The sequence below is a fragment of the Tiliqua scincoides genome, chromosome 5 (genome assembly GCF_035046505.1).
Source record: "Tiliqua scincoides isolate rTilSci1 chromosome 5, rTilSci1.hap2, whole genome shotgun sequence".
Classification (NCBI taxonomy): Eukaryota; Metazoa; Chordata; class Lepidosauria; order Squamata; family Scincidae; genus Tiliqua; species Tiliqua scincoides.
In genome coordinates, this window is record NC_089825.1 from 92,076,819 (window position 1) to 92,096,501 (window position 19,683).

Consider the following 19,683-nt stretch of genomic DNA (forward strand, 5'->3'; position numbering starts at 1 on the left):
TTGAGGAGGTCTCCATGACTGCCTCCCTCCACCACAGGATGCAGCACACACCCCATTGGCACAGCTGCATCAGTGCTGGAAAGTTAGATTGGAACCTGTATATTGTGGTATGTGTTACCTTAAACACTGAATGGTGTCTCGATTCAGAACATTCCAGGCAATATCTCTAGGTGAGAGACATCTGCTCACCATTAAGGAACACGGGCATTCCTAAGACCCAGATGGTGTCAAGTCCCAGAGTTTACTTTAGAGCAAAACCATGTGGACAAGCCCATTCATCAGCAATCAGATCCCGGTTTTACTGTCCACTCTATCCAGGATGCAGCAGGGCTTTGGCATTCCACAGGCCAGAAGGGACCCAGGCAGCAGCAGAGAGGTAAGGAAATCTTTTACTCACTACACCACTGCTCCCTGGACCCCAGTGGGCCTACTTGGATCCACACCAGCTACAAGAGGGTAAAGGGAAGCGATTCCCCTTGTGCTAGGCAGAATTACAGTCAGCCCCAAACTTGCGCTGGATACAGCCCAGGCCAAATGGCCTGCCTGTTCCAGTGCAAGTTAAATGCTTCTTAAATACTGAAGCTCTCTCTCTTTATTGTATGTGGCTCTTACATTAAACATGTTTGGCCACCCCTGAGTTAGCAAAGGCTAGAGCAGTGGTTCTCAAACCTTTAAGCACTGGGACCCACTTTTTAGAATAACTATCTGTGGGGGGCCACTGGAATTGGTGTCATTAACCTGGTAGTGATATCATGGCTGGAAGTGACATCATCAAGTTGGAAAATTTTTAACACCCCCCCATAAGACAAAATCAAATTAAGTAAATTAAAAGTTTACAATAAGTATAAGCTTAAAATTTATTTAAAATAAAGAAGAACCCTCCTAACCTTCCTAAGCGGCTACTGATCTGTTTTTAAAAAAATTCCCCAAACATCTCACTTACTTGAGAGTAAGTCCATTGAACATCATTGTTAAAATCATATGCATAGTAGCCCGTTAAAAGTACAGATCTGTAACATTTTCCCAAATGCAGTCACATACCATGATAGCATCCAGTCTACTATATTAAAAATACACAATGAAATGAATGGCGACCCACCTGAAATTGGCTCGTGATTCACCTAGTGGGTCCTGACCCACGGTTTGAGAGACGCTGGGCTGGAGTGTAGGAACTCAAGGAATGGTGACTATTAGATCAGGCCTAGTTGGATATAGTGGTGCCTCACAAGAAGATTGTATCTAATCCTAGGGGGTCAAGGGGCCAAATTCATTGGACAGCTCTAATTGGAGCATGTTAGAAAAGGTCAAGCTAAAAAGATTTGTGCACCTTTCCCCTCTTGTTTAGAATGATGGGGAAGCTCAGGAAGACACAACCTTCCCTTATCCTGAGTTTTCGTTGCTTTGCCTGAAGGTTCAGATCATAAGAAGGGGGCCAAAATCCTGAAAATTAGAGTGAAATCCTGACAGTGAACAATCCTGGATGTGGAACTGTCCTATTGCGCCCCAGTTATTGTTGAAGCTGTAGAATTAATTTCATATTTGTAACCTGTTAAATAAAATCAGTAACTTGCTTTCCAAACAAACCATCTCATAGTATTTCCCCATCATTTTCCTGAGAAACAGAAACTGTCATTTCTCCGTTTATCCCTGTTACAAAGGGACTTTCCAGGCCAAGCAGAAGCAGTGGCCGGGGGTCGGTGGGTGGGTAGGGATATTGTCTGTCCTTCCTTTCCAGCTATAAACAGTCTAAGGGCAAAAAGTTGGGTTGATTTCCCGAAATAATCCAGGTGTGTTTATTTCCCAAAATCACCCTCATGAATAGCTTCACTGTTGGTGCTAGGACAATGGGCAGAGGTTAGGCTTTCTCTGCTGTCCAAGGTCTTTTAAGACTGTGTCCCTCCTAAGTACACAAACAATGAAAACAAAACCCATTGAAATTGGTGAGAGAGCTGAATAAATATGCTTCGGATTAAAGTGAACACACCACAAACTGCTCATGTACCGTCTCCACATTTCAAGATACTGATTCTGCATGCGCCCAGGCAGAACGGCAACCACACCACTCAGATCATATAAGAAGTGGTCCAAGCCAACATTTGTGGTGGGGATTTCTGAGGCGAAGAAGCTGATGTGTGGTGGACGACCATATTTGTCGGTCAACCTCCATGGCAGAAGCATTGCTCCAAGCTCTGAATCAGTTGACTTCATCCTCATTTGGCAAGAGCAAATGTGGTGGAAGAAAGCATGCCTGGGAAAAATGGACCAAGGGAAACTGGTACAAGCCTTAGCGGTTAGCCCTCCCATCCCTTATTCTTTACATAAGAACATAAGAACAGCCCCACTGGATCAGGCCATAGGCCCATCTGCTCCAGCTTCCTGTATCTCACAGCGGCCCACCAAATGCCCCAGGGAGCACACCAGATAACAAGAGACCTGCATCTGGTGCCCTCCCTTGCATCTGGCATTCTGACATAGCCCATTTCTAAAATCAGGAGGTTGCACATACACATCATGGCTTGTAACCCATAATGAATTTTTCCTCCAGAAACTTGTTCAATCCCCTTTTAAAGGCATCCAGGCCAGATGCCGTCACCACATCCTGTGGCAAGGAGTTCCACAGACCAACCACACGCTGAGTAAAGAAATATTTTCTTTCGTCTGTCCTAACTCTCCCAACACTCAATTTTAGTGAATGTCCCCTGGTTCTGGTGTTATGTGAGAGTGTAAAGAGCATCTCTCTATCCACTTTATCCTTCCCCTGCATAATTTTGTATGTCTCAATCATGTCCCCCCTCAGGCGTCTCTTTTCTAGGCTAAAGAGGCCCAAACGCCGTAGCCTTTCCTCATAAGGAAGGTGCCCCAGCCCAGTAATCATCTTAGTCGCTCTCTTTTGCACCTTTTCCATTTCCACTATATCCTTTTTGAGATGTCAAAAAGGAGGAGGCGTCAATACCTTTTCTAATGATCCCAAGCATAGAATTGGCCTTCTTCACTGCCGCCATACATTGGGTCGACACTTTCATCGACCTGTCCACCACCACCCCAAGATCTCTCTCCTCATCTGTCACAGACAGCTCAGAACCCATTAGCCTATATGTGAAGTTTGATTTTTTGCCCCAATGTGCATGACTTTACACTTACTTACATTGAAACACACCTGACATTTTGCTGCCCATTCTGCCAGTTTGGAGAGATCCTTCTGGAGCTCCTCACAATTGCTTTTGGTCTTCACCACTCGGAAAAGCTTGGTGTCGTCTGCAAACTTAGCCACCTCACTGCTCACCAGTCTCCAGGTCATTTATGAGGTTGAAGAGCACCGGTCCCAGGACAGATCCTTGGGGCACACCGCTATTCACCTCTTTCCACTGTGAAAATTGCCCATTGACACCCACTCTCTGTTTCCTGGTCTTCAACCAGTTCTTAGTCCAGGAGACGACCTGCCCTCTAATTCCCTGACTGTGGACTTTTTTCAGTAGCCTTTGGTGAGGGACCATGTCGAACACTTTCTGAAAGTCCAGATATATAATGTCCACGGGTTCTCCCGCATCCACATGCCTGTTGACCTTTTCAAAGAATTCTAAAAGGTTTGTGAAGCAAGACTTACCCTTACAAAAGCCATGCTGATTCTCCCTCAGCAAGGCTTGTTCGTCTATGTGTTTTGAGATTCTGTCTTTGATGAGGCATTCCACCATCTTACTCAGTATAGATGTTAGGCTGACCGGCCTATAGTTTCCCAGGTCCCCCCTCCTTCCCTTTTTAAAAATCAGTGTGACATTTGCTGTCCTCCAATCCTCTGGCACTGTGGCCGTTTTGAGGGACAAGTTCCATATTTTAGTCAAGAGATCAGCAACTTCATTCTTCAATTCCTTAATAACTCTTGGGTGGATGCCATCAGGGCCTGGTGACTTATTGATCTTTAATTTATCAATGAGGTCTGAAACATCTTCTCTTTTAACCTCTATCTGACTTAATTCCTTGGTCAGGAGGGGCTGTTCAGGCAGTGGTATCTGCCCGAGGTCTTCTGCCGTGAAGACAGATGCAAAGAACTCATTCAATTTCTCTGCCATCTCTAAGTCTCCTTTTATCTCTCCTTTCCCTCCCTCACCATCTAGAGGGCCAACTGCTTCTCTGGCGGGTTTCCTGCTTCTAACATATCTGAAGAAGCTTTTATTATTCCCCTTAATGCTGCGGGCCATCTGTTCCTCATAGTCTCTCTTGGCCTCCTGTATCAACTTCTTACATTTCTTTTGCCACAGTTTATGTTCCTTTTTATTCTCCTCATATGTTGTTATTATATATTCTCCTTTCCTCTCCCATATGTTAGTCTGGAGCATTTGGAGATTTGATAGGTCTCCACTGCCATCACCAAGGCAGGGAAAGCTAGATGGAGAGCGGCCACTTTAGAAACCTTCCAGTCTGATCCACAAAGGGATTCCTAAAATCCAGGATATTCCCCACTTACGCAAAAGCCAAAACAGTAGTGAGAATTGAGTGGTTTGGGAAAGTGCTGGTAACGCACTTTCTCTGCCTCAAACCGAGTCCAGGCAAATAATCAGTAAGAATTGGTCACCTGTGCTTGCCTGTTCACTTTCACTGCTACCCCTCAATCTTTGGACTGGAAGAAAGGGAAGAAGCAGAGGAGGAAGTGTGGAGGTGAGGAGAGTGGAAGGCTAGAGCGTATCCCATGCTCTCCTCCACACTTTCTCTTCCACCCCATTCCATTCTTCCTTTTCCAAACCAGAGAGTGGGAGGAGGAAAGACTGGTCCATCACCAGGTAACAGGGGGAAGCATTTGGCACACTGCTTCACAGCCCAGTCCTGAACTGCATGGCACACGAGGCTGCCACGGTGCCAAAATGGCTACTGCGGCATCCAACTGGTCCTGCCCCCCTCCCGCCCTGCTCCCTCCTCCTGCCATGCTTCATTCTTTCCCTCTTCCTGCCCGGGCCCCCACCTCCAACACCCTGGAACATCTCCCCCCCCATGCCCCCACTCACCTCTCCACCTCCCAGTAGTCCAGGTGAGCACTGGGCGGTGGAATGGGGGCTCAGCACCAGAGCCGGGCCAGCATGGGCTCACAGTAAGGGCTCATGGGTATATGGTAAGTCTGTGTGTGCCAGCAGTAAGCCGGCATGCCAGGCTCTGAATCAGGCCCTCAGACACCAAGAGTTGGGTCAGCCTTGAATGACAGTCTCTGAATGTGGAGGTTAAGTTTTAGCCAACTTCAAAAAGCAGTTGGATACAGTCTCAAACCCATGTATTTCTGTGTGGATGTCACCAAATCAATTCAATAAAAATCATAGGTTGGTTCAAGCAGCACAACTCAAGAACATGGAACGCCTTTTGACCTGAGTTTTCCTCAGCAGCTCTTGCGGTAAACATCCAATGCTCCTTCTCAGCACAATACTCAAAATATGCAACTCTGGGTCCCCCCCCCCTTAAGACTTCCTTCGCAAGGAAAAAGCTTCCTTATCTCATGTTGATCTGAGTAGAGACTGTCCGTGCAATACCTACATGCCTGTTTGCATCCTGTGACTCAGGATCTGGGTTTTGCACTAAGAATAAATGTTTATCCATGAGAGATGGCTGACCTGAGATGTTGTGACCGGCTTCCCCCCTTGTTCTGGGAAGTGTCACAGGAAGATGTAACTGTCTAGTGAGCAGAAAAAGAAATCGGGAACGTGACGCTAACGATCAGCCACAGCAGCCTGCAGGCAACCAGTTTTGCATCCCCACCTTCATTTCACCCCCCCTTCCTCTGCACCTAGTGACTGCAGCAGGAAAGAAAATATGGAGGGGGCAAGAAAGGGGCAAATTGCATTTTGGGAGCTTGATGGGCTTTGTCCAACACGTTCAATTTCTGAAAGGGAAATAACAGTACAAGCGGGCCCCTGTATCTGCGGATCCGGTATCCGTGGTTTCACTTACCCGCAGATCTGGGGGATCCTGTCCCCTCCCTGTCCCCTCTGCAAACAGTTCCTGCTTCCTGTGAGTCTCTCTGTAGCATGCAGGCTTGTTGCCTATGCATTCGGTTCTTCAGTTAAGCAAGAATGTAAAGAAAGAAGCACCTGAGCTGCAAACCCTACTACAGTAAAACAGGTAATAGGCCCTATTTATATAGTGTCCCCCCTTATCTTCGGGGGGGGGCAGAATGGAATCCCTGCAGATACGGGGACCTGCTTGTATATAATAAATTAATGCTTTGGGCCAGCCCACCCATGAAGCCAACGAAAGCAATTGACTAGAAGGGGGGGGCGCCAATTCGGACCACCTACTCACTTTCTCTTCCTCCTCTCTGAATCAGAAAAGGAAGAAAGTGGAAGTGTGGAGGAAAGGGCAGTGGTAGGCTAGGCAGGGGTGCCCAAACCCCAGCCCGGGGCCCACTTGCGGCCCTCAGGGGCTCCCAAACTGGCCCGCAAGGAGTCCCCAGTCTCCAATGAGCCTCTGGCCCTCTGGGACTTGCTGGAGCCTGTGCTGGCCCAACGCAACTGCTCTTAGCATGAGGACGACTGTTTAATCTCTCACCTGAGCTGTGGGATGAGAGCTCCTTCCACTACTTGCTGTTTCACATCTGTGATGCAGCAGTGGCAGCGAAGGAAAGGCTCGCCTTGCTTTGTGCAAGGCCTTTTATAGGCCTTGAGCTACTGCGAGACCTTCATGCATTCATACAAATTCCATCTCTAATAAATTCATTTATGTAAATTTATTCAAATTTTAAATGTAAATTAATTCCCCCCCCCCCAGGCCCCAGACACAGTGTCAGAGAGATGATGTGGCCCTTCTGCCAAAATGTTTGGATACCCCTGGGCTAGAGTGTTGAGGGCGCAGAGACTGGCACTTCACCACTTATGGGGGGCAGCCTCAGGCAGCAGCAGCCCTGTTAATGCTTCCATCCTAAACAGGTTTTCTCTAAAGTGCCTCATATTGATTTTGATGGAGTTAACTATTAAGTAAGCGCTGTAAGGATTTCAAGTTTATTTTAATGTCCGGGTTTTGATTTAGCAATTGAATGAGCGAGGGGCAAACTATTTGTCTGGGGGCTCACCTCTCACGTTCCCTCTGGTGCTGCCTCGGTCCGCACCCTTCCTTATCTCCAAGATATACCCTGCTAGCTGGGTTAAGAGACACCTTTTGAGGTGGTGATTCTCTTATATTTAGCCAACAAAACCCACTATTTTTCACTGGCTATTCACCCCAGCATAGCGTCCCTTCCAATGACTATTTGCTGGTGTCTCTTTTGAGTCTTTTTCAGATTGTGAGCCCTCTGCGACAGAGATCCATCTTAGCATTTATTTTGCTATGTAAACTGCTTTGCAGACTTTTACTGAAAAGTGGTATATAAATATTTTTATTAATAATAATATTCCCTCCAGAGCCTACACTATAATCTTTCCTTCATTTCTCCTTTAGCCTTTGCCTGAAAGAGCTGCTGTCACATCTATCCCTTGCGGGAACTTGGGAATCACCAAGCCGTTGAAGAAGGCACATACCAAAATTCATTGGGCATTTGGAGTTTTTTTTTTTTTGGCAGTAAATTCCATTTTCTACACGGCTTTCTATAGCTTTTTAATTCCAAACAATTAACATTTTTTTTGTATGCTGTCCAGTTCATTTGAGGGTATCTTTTCAATGTGTTTAATCTATCAGTCTCACTAACACTGCAATCCTGTGCACACTTACCTGGGAATAAACCCCACTGACTACAATGGGACCTACTACTGAATAAAGTCACTTAGGTTTCGGCTGTGACTGAACACTGCAGCACTACTGGTCTAGAGGGTAGAGCCTCCATCTGCCTGAAGATAACATCCACAAGGTCGCCAGTTCGAGGCCACCGGCACCGTGCGACCTTGAAGCAGCTGACAAGCTGAAGCTGAGCTATTCCATCTGCTCTGAGCGTGGGAGGATGGAGGCCAGAATGTGAAGCCAGATCGGATTGAAACACCTGAATGTAGTGGTTCTTGAAAGAGAGAACCTTCTTTCAATTGTAAAAATCCCTATTTAATAAGGGATTTGGATAAGCCTGCCTATGTAAACCACCTTGAATAAAGTCTTGAATAAAGACCAAGAAAGGTGGTATATAAATACCTGTTATTATTATTATTATTATTATTACTACTTACAATAGGAAGATCCATTTTAAAGAACCCAATATTTAGGCTGCAATCCTAAACACACTTACTTGGGAGTAAGCTCAATTGAACAAAATGGGACTGACTTCTGAGTTAAACTTGTATAAGAATGTGCAGTTAGTTTTGCAACAGAATTTGAACTTTAATAAATGTCAGAAAGGACAATTTTTTAAAAAGTGAGAAAAAGATTTCCTCGCATCCAATCAAGCTACTTTAACATGTTTTAAAATTCTTTCCCATTCTCTGGTTCTGGTTGACTGGAGTGGGCTTTTAGTCCCCAGCAAACTGCTGTTATGGGATGAGAAGGTTAACCTGATCTGCATCAGATTGGTAGGGACAGAGGTTTAAACTCCCTCTTTCCTTCACACCATAGTTCCAATCTGCTGTGGGAGGGCTAATGTGGCTGCTTTCAATGGAATTAAAGTCAAAGCACATGTGAGCTCATATCACATGTTTACCATTTAATTAGATCAATTTGGGATAAGACAGATTAAAAGAAATGACTATTTAGGGAATATGCGTCTGTAACCTGTGCAAAAAGCCCCCTTTGCCACTTCCCCCAGATTCATATATTGCCTTGCTGGAATATTTGAAGAATCCCCCAGTTACGAGAAGTTGCCCTCAATACAATTAGCCCTCCCCTGATGCGTTCCTTTAGTTTCCTCATCCGTTTCCGCTCCTTTGTCTATCCAAACATGCCTTTCTAAAGTTCAAGGGACGCGCAGAAGCAACACAAATATAGACAAGGTCCCAGGCTCTGGAAATAGCCACGACAACACCACCACTGACAAAACATGCAGGTGCTTTCTAAATGGAGGATGCGACAAGGGCGCACTGCTTCCTCTCTGTTCGCTGGAGTGCAACGTGTCACTATGGCTCATGTGCTGGGTCGAGGTGTCGGTGCGCACGGAGCAGTGTGGGAGAAGGCAAGGCAGCCTCCCCAAACACATTGGCCACCCCTCTTTCCTGAATCAAACCCTTCTTTCTCATTTATGGTTGACTCAGTCTTTTGGCCAAATCCCAAGACCAAAGGTTAACAGAACTTTTGTGTTTTTTTTTAAAGGTAGAATTAGGTTAAAACTTCAAGCTGGACTTTAGAAAACCAATTACGTGCACACAATTTTTACAATGTATCATCATACCTTATTTTTTCATTCCTATTGTTACGCATAGTGTTTCACATGCTCCCCACTTCCCTGCAGGGACATGTGTTGTGGGGGCGGCAGGTGAGGCAGGACCACCCCATTGTAGTCCATGGAAAAACACTGCAGTTGCCCCACCCGCTTACACCTGAGGAGGCTCTCCTTACACCTGAGAAAGTGGGCTGCTTTCTCTCTCTCTCTCTCTCTCTCTCTCTCTTTTTTTAGTATATGGAAAGGCAGGGCTGCTTTTCCATATACTAAAATGGGCTGGTTCTGCCTCACCTGCCACCCCCACATCGCACGTCCCTTCTTCCCTGAGCTGTGAGTAGTTCTGTGGTGCAGGCCTACCCAATTTCTCTCTTAGCGTCTTCATTCAGTTTGTGGTTTTCTCTCTGGGCTGATTTGGATGATACTTTACATAGGCACCCAGCCCCATGCAATAAAAGCTGCGCGTGTTCATGAAGCATATATATTATGGCCTCTCCCTTGTGTCCATGAGAATTTGGGCCATTTCCACCTAATTGCTTGAGGGAGTAATGTGCTGTTAAACTACTTTCAGCAGTGGCCCATCCATGAAGCTCAATGAGGCAGGCAGCAAAATGGTGGGGGAACCCACCTCCACCCATCCACTCACCTCCACTGCTCCTCCTCATCCTCCTCCCCCTCTTCCTTGATTGGGGGACAGAGCAGAAGAGGAAGGGTGGAGGAAAGGAAAGTGGTGGGTAGGTACCCCTCTTTTAAGAGGATGAATGTATTTTACTCTGTGGGGCTAGTTGTATGTTTAAAGTAGCATTTCCCAAACTGTGCACCAGGGCTCATGGTGAACTCACAGGGGCGCCATGGGATGTCCATGGTGGCCTCTTTTTCCCAACTCTCCCGTTCTCTAGCCATCTTAGCTAGGCTGAGATCACGTGCAATTCTCACGCAGTCACATGAAAATGAGTGCTGGTAGCCATTTCGTTCTCCCACAGTGCAGCACTGCCAAGACAGGGCACTGTGAACGAAGGGCACCACAACCAAGCTAAGTTTGGAAACCATTGGTTTAAAGCAGGGGTGTCCAAACTTTTTGGCAGGAGGGCCACATCATCTCTCTGACAATGCATCGGGGGGGGGGGGCAGGAAAAAAAGAATTAATTTACATGTCAAATTTGAATAACTTTACATAAACGAATATATTAGAGATGGAACTTATATGAATGAATGAAGGTCTTGCAATAGCTCAAGGCCTCTAAAAGGCCTTGCACAAAGCAAGGCCAGCCTTTCCTTTGCTGCTGCATCACAGATGCGAAAACAGCAAGGAGTGGAGGGAGCCCTCGTCCCACAGCTCATGCGAGAGGTTGAACAGTTGGCCATCATGCTGAGAGCAGTTGCATCAGGTCAGCACAGGGCTCCAGCAAATCCAGGCTCATTGGAGACTGGGGGCTCCCTGAGGGCCGGATTGGGCGTCCTCAAGGGCCGCAAATGGTTCCAGGGTCAGGGTTTGGGCACCCCTGGTTTAAAGGATAATCTGAACCAGCCCTTTGCCTCACTCCAGTGGCCTGTCTTAAGCTGCTTCTTTTGTTACTTAAACACACACATTCCCCCACACACACCCTGTTGTGAGGAGAATGAGTCATCTTACAAGCTGACTGGCTTCCCAGTTCAGAATACTTCAGAGCCATTAACTTCCCATAGCCTCCTGGACTATCAGTTAATAATCCGTTTAAAAAAAGAGTGGACCGGCCAGTATTTATATTTCTAAAATGAAACTCATTCATTGATTTGTTTTAGCATTTCACATTGATTCCGAGTGACTTCCTTGGAGAGAGGAAAGGCCGGATGCAAATATTTTAAATAAACAGATGTTTTTTAATGTTTACCTTTCTGCCACTGATTTCCAGTGTCCTGAAGAAGAAAATTTGCCAGCTCATGTTATAATAATTTTCCATTATTATCGCATTGGGTAGATTGCATTATAATAATTTTTCATTCTTGTGCACCCACCTGAGGATTTGTCCCCCTGCAGCTTTGTTTCAATTTTGAGGTGCTCCTCTCAACTCCGTTCTACATAATAATAATAATCCCAGTTGCCATTTGTGCAGGGCTAGGGTTGCCATACTCCAATTCCTCAAATCTGGGCAATTTAGGCTGCAATCCTATCCACTTACCTGGGAGTAAGATACACTAACTATTATGGGACTTACTTCTGAGTAGACATGCATAGGATTGGGCTCTAAATGTACATCTTACGCAAGCTGTTTGCTGATTAACGCTGGACAACACACAATTTGCCTCTGAAATAAAAATAGCTAACCTTTACTCATGTCAATGTGCTGAACACGAACATGACCATGAAATATTGGCTCTAGTATAGGAAACACTAAACATATTTAGTGTTTGGCTCTAGTATAGGAAACACTAAACATATTGCATACATAGGTGGTGGGAAAGATGTGGGCATTTACCAGGGCATGTCTATTGAACTATCTTTTGAGGATCTCTCACAAACTGTAACCAATTTTGCATTTTTTTGGTCATACTTGTGTTTAGCACCTCAAAATCTATAAGAAATAACTAATCCTGGGGGCATGACCTTCGTAAAAATTTGTTGTCCAGTGTTATGCAAATCAAAGACATTAATATGTGCTTTTTTTACCAGTCACTTTGTGTCTGCTCCTGGCAAGGTCCGCCAGACACCAGGGAGGGAGACATGGTTCTTTGTCTCACACAGGGAGGAGTACAGTTGCCAAATCTGACTGAACCTATTCATGGATATCCCCCCCCCCCAAACAGGATGTTGGCAATTCTGGAGGATCTATTAAAATCTTCAGGATGGCTTTCAGAAGTCTGCTGGAGATTAATGCCGATTCTTGAAGATTCCAGGCCCATCCTGAGTAATTGACAACACTAGGAAAAGAGTAGTGTCTCTCTCATCTGCTTTCCTTGCCTTTCGTCTCCAAGAGGACAGCAGAGCATGGTGGGGAAGGAGAGGGCAGGCTGTTGTGTCCTTAAGAACAGCCTCACTGGATCAGGCCATAGGCCCATCTAGTCCAGCTTCCTGTATCTCACAGTGGCCCCAACAATTGCCCCAGGGAGCACACCTGATAACAAGAGACCTGCATCCTGGTGCCCTCCCTTGCATCTGACATAGCCCATTTCTAAAATCAGGAGTTTGCACATACACATCATGGCTTATAACCCGTATTTTTCCTCCAGAAATGTGTCCAATCCCCATTTAAAGGCATCCAGGCCAGATGCCGTCACCACATCCTGTGGCAAGGAGTTCCAGAGACCAACCACACGCTGAGTAAAGAAATATTTTCTTTCGTCTGTCCTAACTCTCCCAACACTCAATTTTAATGGATGTCCCCTGGTTCTGGTGTAAAGAGCATCTCTCTATCCACTCTGTCCTTCCCGTGCATAATTTTGTATGTCTCAACAATAATGTCTGGATCTACACCTGCTCCTTAATGAACGTGAAAGTAGAGGTTCCAGTTATGAAGGGGAACTCCTTATTTTTCTCCCAGGGCTTGAACCCAGGCAGTTGCGTACTTGGAGAGATCCAGTAAATCACCTTCCTCTGCCACCCCAATCTGTTTCCCACGGGTTTATTTACTTCTTTATGACATAGTGGGCCTATTCGTGAGATGCAAGAGGTGCATTGTGTCCCCTAGTCATGTACCACTTCATAAACAACACTCTCAGGCCCATTGGCCCACCTCCAGCTATTCTCCATTACCCTATCGTTTCCCATCTCCCTCCCATGCTCAAGCACTTAGCCTCTTGACAAAAAGTGCTAACTCCCCTTGGGGCTAGCCACCCCTTCTCTACCCATGGCTGGAGAGAAGAGGGACTCCATGGGCTCCCTCTGAAAGGTAAGCTAGACCCTTGCCCCAATACCAAACTTTCCTCATTTGGTCTTTCCCCGACACCTGCTCCCCCTCCACCTACCCTGAGCACCAGCTGTTTCCTTCTTGACACCTCCTTCTGCCCCCACCCCCATTGTTCCATCGTCAGGGACGCAGAAACGCCATGCTTATTTTTTCCGGCTTCTTCCAGCTGCTGAGGAAAATCATAAACATCCAAGGACAGAATGAAAAACAATCTCTTCTATGCTTCCCCCTCCCCTGCACCAGGAGGATGATGTTGGTCCACTGTATCCCACAAAGCTAGCTTTGCGAGCTGGCTTCCAGTTTTTTAATATACTATCAATCTCTCAAACCCATTTTGCAAGTTATATGGCATCAAAGCTGAGTTTGCCAGCTGAGCGCATACTTGGCAGAGAGCTGCAACCTATCCCGGCTCTCAGATGCACATATCTATATGATACATGCTTCTAAACAGGCTCTTGTCTCATTCACACATTATAGGTCCAGGTGTACATCAAGGTAAACAAATGTGTGACCTTTTGAGAAGTCAAGTGAACCTGCCCAGGACTCTGATTCACTGCAACAGGAGTGTGGGCTAGTGAGTTACATGAAGGGATGCAAATATTCTAGCCAAAACTCCTGGGTCCTCTGAGGACAATTAATGCTGGGTGGGTGGGGGTGTGAGTGGAGCACATGTTATCTACTCAGTTGGGAGACTAACTTGTGCATGTTTTTAATGAATCTAATTAACATCTTTTTCTTGAGCATGATCAGGGCTTAGTCAAGCCTAATCCTAAGGCCAGGGCAAGAGACTGAAATGTTTGTATTGTTACCCTGCACGTGCCCGATCTCGTCTGATCTTGGAAGCTAAGCAGGGTCAGGCCTGGTTAGTACTTGGATGGGAGACTGCCTGGGAATACTGGGTGCTGTAGGCTTATACCATAGTCTTTCGAGACTGAAGGTTGCCAACCATGCTAGTGAGCATGTGCTGAGTGCATTTCCCTATGGAATAATCCCAGTCCACCCCAGCACATCTGAGATTAAGTACAGGGCATCCCAGTGGGACGCTGTAGCTTCCAGACAGTCTATAGTTCCAGCTTCTTCTCTCTTGCTCCTTTTCTATCTTTTTATTAAAAAAGCTGTAGAGCATACTGGAAGCAAAAGTTTCAAAAATGAAACTAGGGATACCCTGCCTTGAGTGTTTCTAATACTGTAGTCCTGTCTGACCTGCCCCTTCCCACATCACAATCCTATTCTTCTCTACTCAGAAGTAAGTCCCATTGTGTAAAATGGGGCTTACTCCAATAAGCCTCAGACTTACTTTACTGGTTACCCTAACTCTGTTGGGATCCTTGTGCACTAAGACCTGCTCTGATGGTCATATAAAAATAAGCAAAGTGGGATAGAGGGGAGTATCTAAGAATGCCAACTCCTGAAATATACTCTGGTGTTATGCAAGATTTTGTGACCCCCCCCCCCCAAAAGTCCCACTTTTTCTCTGGCATGGGCAGTTTTCCCCATAGTTGTTCCTGCAGCAAGGAAGAGACTTCCCCAGTTGCTGATACCCCCTGATCTCTCCTGTGCTCTACACTTTTCTTGTACGACTTGCACCTCTTTTGAAGGGTCAGGCCACCGTACAGCCGTATCTTGCTACCAGTGCACTGTCACCCCACTTCAAGCAGTGTCAGGTCAGGCAGAGCAGTATCATGCGGTCCCCATGGAACTGGTACCAAGTACCACCAATCATACTGTGAATCATATAGCACCACTGGTTAAACAGCACTGGTGGTATAATGGATAGAACCAGTGTCATGTGGCAGACGAAGTGTTTGGCTTAACTAAAGAGAGCTGGTATAGCATACCACAACTTCAGAACTGAGCTATTGATCAGAACTTCCCAGGTTTATTTTATTTTTTTATTTGTCACATTTTTGTACCACCCTTCCTCCAAGGAGCTCAGGGTGGTATACATAGTTCTTCCCCTCCTTTTGTTCTCACAACAACCCTGTGAGTTAGGTGAGGCTAAGAGATAGCGACTGGTCCAAAGTCACCCAGGAAGCTTCGTGGCTCAGCAGGGATTTGAACCTGGATCTTCTAGGTCTAAGTCCAGCTCCCAAACCGCAACATTATCCTCACTCTCAAATCTTGATTTGAATCAAGGCTCAAATCATGTCTCCACCACTAACTCACAAGGTGTCCTTTGGCAAGTCACTCTGCCTTAGTTGCAATGTGGGGGTAGGGTGACTGTCCGTACAGCAGCAAGATAATTCCTGTGAAGCTCCTTGAACTCCTTGTAATGCTTAAAAGCACTGCAAATACTAAATATTATTCTCATAGAGGAGAATCAACCCTGCTCAGTCATGAAGTTCATATGATGGCTGTGTACCAGTCTTGGGGCTGCTGTGAGGATGAAAAGGGATAAACCTTTGTATGCCGTGCTGAGCTCACTGGTGGAAGGGTGGAACAAAAATGTGCTTTTAAAAATGTTAGTACCTGAGCAGGACCTGGGACAGAGCCCCAGAGATCAAAGCAGGCCTTGTGGTGGAGCCCAGTGGTTTTTGGGTGGGCCCAGGGATAGACCAATGCCAAAGCGTTCTATTCAGCTAAGGTGTACTGCTCTCCCCCACCCAAGCTTTGTTCTGGCATGTGACATGAAAGCAAAACAAATCCAACCACCCAGTCAGGTTCCCCCTCCCCGTTAGTTGGTACCTCCCCATCCTGAGGCAAAAGCATCTTTTAGGACTCCTATGAACTTGCAGAAAAGGCTGGACTGGAAATGGGGGGGGGGGGAGAGATGAGAGACAGCAGGATGCTCCTATGTCAAAGTGGGGGAGAAGTGGGAATGTCAGGGAGGCTGGACTTGAGGCACGGGTGTCAGGGAGCTGTATGGGAGGCAGGTGCATGCCAAAGAGAGGAATGCAAGGAAAAGGCTCCCGGTTGCATCAGACAGGATGCCTGGGTTCATTATGAGTCAGGGTGGATACGTGTGCATAACAGCAAGCATGAAAGGCCGCCAAGAGTGGGGTGGGGGTTGGGAAAGGATACGGTCAAACAAGCAGGGAGGAGGACGCACCCCCATCCTGTCTGGTGGTGAAGACTTTCCAACTTCCCTCCAGGGCTCCGCCTCCTGCCTAGTGAGATATAAGCCACACTCTCATGCCAGTTTCACACAAACACTCAGGTCTTGCTGGATAGAGTCACTTGCGAAGAAGAAGAAGGGGCCAGATCAGACCTGGAAGAGACTCCTTGAAGTATCAGGTTAGTGTCTCCATCTCTCCAGGACACCTGGGTTCTCTGGGAGAGGGCTTAGTGGTTTGTCAGATGGCTGTCACTACAGACTTTTGTGAGCTGGACTTTATGGGTAAAAATTGTGATGTGGCAGGATGGAGCGGGCCATAAACTGCTATGGCAAGATACTATTCCATTGGGGTCTTTGGGCAGAGAAGGAGCATAAATTGTCTTTGAGTAGCAAATGGCCAGTTCTAACTCCAGCGTCAAAAGTCCATGACACCTAAATGCTTATGGCAGAGTAAGACTGGGACTGAACTTAAGAGGACGAAAGGGAAAGGTGTCACTTGCTGGAGCTGAAATCACACAGACACACCAGAATCTTCTAATCCAAGTCGTGCAAAGAGGGTTGTGGTTATCAATAGCAAGGAAAAGACACTCTGCACATGTTCTCAGGCACTCTATTTATGACATGTGCTGAGCCTTGACCTTGAAATTTCCAGAATTAAGCTGGGATGGGCTCTGTCTGAGACAAACCTTTGTCTCTTCCTTCTCAGGTCACAACCATGGATTCAAGAGGTCTCCTTGTGATGCTCTGTTTGCTGATGACATCCTCATGTCAGCCCTGGGGCATGCCAGACAGGTGAGTACATGGATGCAGAAGGGCTGGGGAAGATTCAGGGTGGAACAGTGATGAAGGCCAGTAGTTCAAAGAAAAAATGATGCAACTGTATGGCATTCTCCTCGAGGTTTTAACTGCTTTCTCCCTTTTTCCCATTCTCCTGCAGGCGGCAGCCTCCTCCTGTGGTTTCCTTCTTCAAACAGCTGCAGAAACTCCATGGAGGCACTAATGACAGAGCTCCTCAGGAGTCTGGACCAGAAGCAGGGGACAGACCTGCCAGATGGGCACAGTTGGAAGGATCAAGAAACCAGCTCAACTTGATTGAGAGGTGAGTGGCATTGTGGGAGAGAGATGGTGGTCTGGGAGTGGAGTGATGGTGTCAGAATCTGGTGTCTCCCTTGGATCTCTTTGATGTCTTTACTCAGCTCAGGCCAGTCCGGCCCCACTAGATCTAATAATCATCTATCCTCTTGTAGAGCTTTGGTGACTTCTAATTGCTTTTAGACACAAACTTTGCAAGTGGAGCTTTTTTGGATGTGGCGATGAAATGATTTGTTCCTAATAAGTGCCAGCGTACTCCTGCTAAGTATGTCATGTGGCCCTTGCCTGCTTGTTTTTCTCAATGAAATAGCAGCTGTGGGTGCCGGGCCAGAACTGGGACTACTGCGTGTCTGAGGCCCCCATTGGACTGGCATAGAATCTCTGGAGTAGGAAGCTTACCTGGACTGGTACAGAATTACTGGACTAGGGCTGTCACCTGATTAAAGACATCTTAGTTAACCATTGACCAAGACTGCAATCTATACACTCTTTGCTTGGCACAAGCCCCATTGAAAACAATGGAATTCACTTCTGAATATGCATGCTTAGGATTGTACTGTAATCACATCTGTCATTCTACATCAATTGATTAATCTATGAATACGAATACAGTAGTATGTATAGTCATTGACCGATGGCAAAAACAACCATTTTGGATAAAAAGCTTTTTTTTATGGTGCTTGTGTTGTAGCACATGTAATCTTTGAAAAGGCATTGCCTTCTTAATTAATATTAAAAAGCGTATTTCCCAGTTAATTGGAGGTGCTTGTTGGTCAGTTAAAAAGGGGTTTAGTGGATTAATCTAAGGTTGCAATCCTAACTAACCTTCCAGCACTGACATAAGGGCAATGCAACTTTGAGATAATGCAACTTAGTTTGTTCAAAAGAGAACTCAATGAACACAGCCTCTGGTTCTGGGACAATACCACTACCATCCTCAACTCCAGGGATTGGCCTTCATTTTCTTCCAGACACAATCTGGAGTTGTTTCTCTGTCCCTTGTGCTCTAATCTCAGCAGTCCTCTCTGAGACTTCAGAATCCTTCACAGTCTATTTTCTACCCACAGCTTTGTTCCAGTGCGTCGTCTTCCCCGGTACCTCCTGGCCTCGCCCCCCATGCGTGGATGTCACCTTGGCACCTGCCAGATCCAGAACCTTGCCAGTCTCCTATACCGTTATGGGAGCAACAACCAGAAGGATGAATCCCACAAGAACAACAAGGGCACAACAGATCCCATGGGCTATGGTCGCCGAAGACGTCGGGCAGTTGGGCATGGTGTGTCCACTCCCACCTAAGAGACGCTGTGGTGTTGAGAGATCAATGGGCGATAAGAACCAGGCTCCAGGCATCCACAAGGACCTGGAAGACAGACTTGTGACTCACCCTCCCCCTAGTGCTTGGAGGCTCTGCTTCAAAAACAGCAATGAGAACTTACAGAGACTTCCTTGGCAAGAATGGACAGTGGGGGGGTAGAAGTGGGGAAGTGGGGTTTCTTCCAGTTACAGCATTTAATGTCTCCCATCCTGATTCATACCTGGGCAATTGGTATTTGCACAAAGTTGTTAAGGATGTAGATGTCAAGAGTGGACATCTGTCAACAGTCATTAGGATGGGATTGATCACCCACTGCTCTGCACTGCCCCCAGCTATTCTTATACAGTGGAATTGTGTTGATAGTGGTTGAACTGATAGTGTACTGGGCCAGCAGCACATTGCTGGAATGTAGAATGCGGACACTAGGAGTTTGGGAAGTCAATTGAAAAGGGATTAAAGAATCTCCAGAAAGAACCTGGAACATCTCAGCATTATGGAAAGAGCTCCTCCGCAAAGGATAAATGGACCTTGCAAACTTGAGACAGGGCAGACAGGGTAGGCGAGTCTCTGGGGTAGAATCCAAGAGACTTTCAGGGCATTCCATGGCTTGTGGAATTCTTTCCTTCATTTGTTCACATGGATGTGTTCGTGAGAAGGTTGTAAGAATTGTAAGTAAAGACATCAATGAATCTGGAGTGTGTCTAATTTGATGTCTCTGATGAAGTAGTTGCACGCGTAGGAAAAGAAGGAGCTGGGAATGGATGTATTTTGGCCCAGCCCCAACTTTCTTTCAAAGTCACACCTCTCCTAGAGAAGCCAGGCTACTTGTTGCACCTCTGACTCACCACTGATCAATGTTGCTGTCATGGTAAAAAGGCATGAGCCGGGGCTTGCAAGAGATGAATTTGTATATCTGACTGGCTGGGTGAGTTGCTAATAAGGTGCCTTCTCAAGCCTTGGGTGTTCTGTTCAAAGACATAATTATGGATTGAGTTCTTGTATACCTCGGTTTGCCTGCTGAACACCAGCAAGCTTTGAGCGCAAAAGACATATTCTGAACCTGCACTGCTAATTC

At 46.3% G+C, this 19,683-nt stretch overlaps 1 protein-coding gene and 1 pseudogene across 1 annotated transcript in view; both read left to right on the forward strand.

Annotated features, from left to right (window-relative positions):
* Nucleotides 1-19,283, forward strand: part of LOC136652340 (uncharacterized) — a 40,004-nt gene extending 20,721 nt beyond the window's left edge. Inside the window, exons 3-5 of the mRNA XM_066629276.1 lie at nt 16,908-16,993; nt 17,139-17,300; nt 18,361-19,283. Of these exons, the coding sequence (XP_066485373.1) occupies nt 16,908-16,993; nt 17,139-17,300; nt 18,361-18,589 (477 nt within the window). The 3' untranslated portion in view covers nt 18,590-19,283. The remainder of the gene's footprint in view (nt 1-16,907; nt 16,994-17,138; nt 17,301-18,360) is intronic.
* LOC136654643 (5S ribosomal RNA) lies at nt 13,942-14,057 on the forward strand (annotated as a pseudogene).
* Nucleotides 19,284-19,683: the final 400 nt, after the last annotated feature.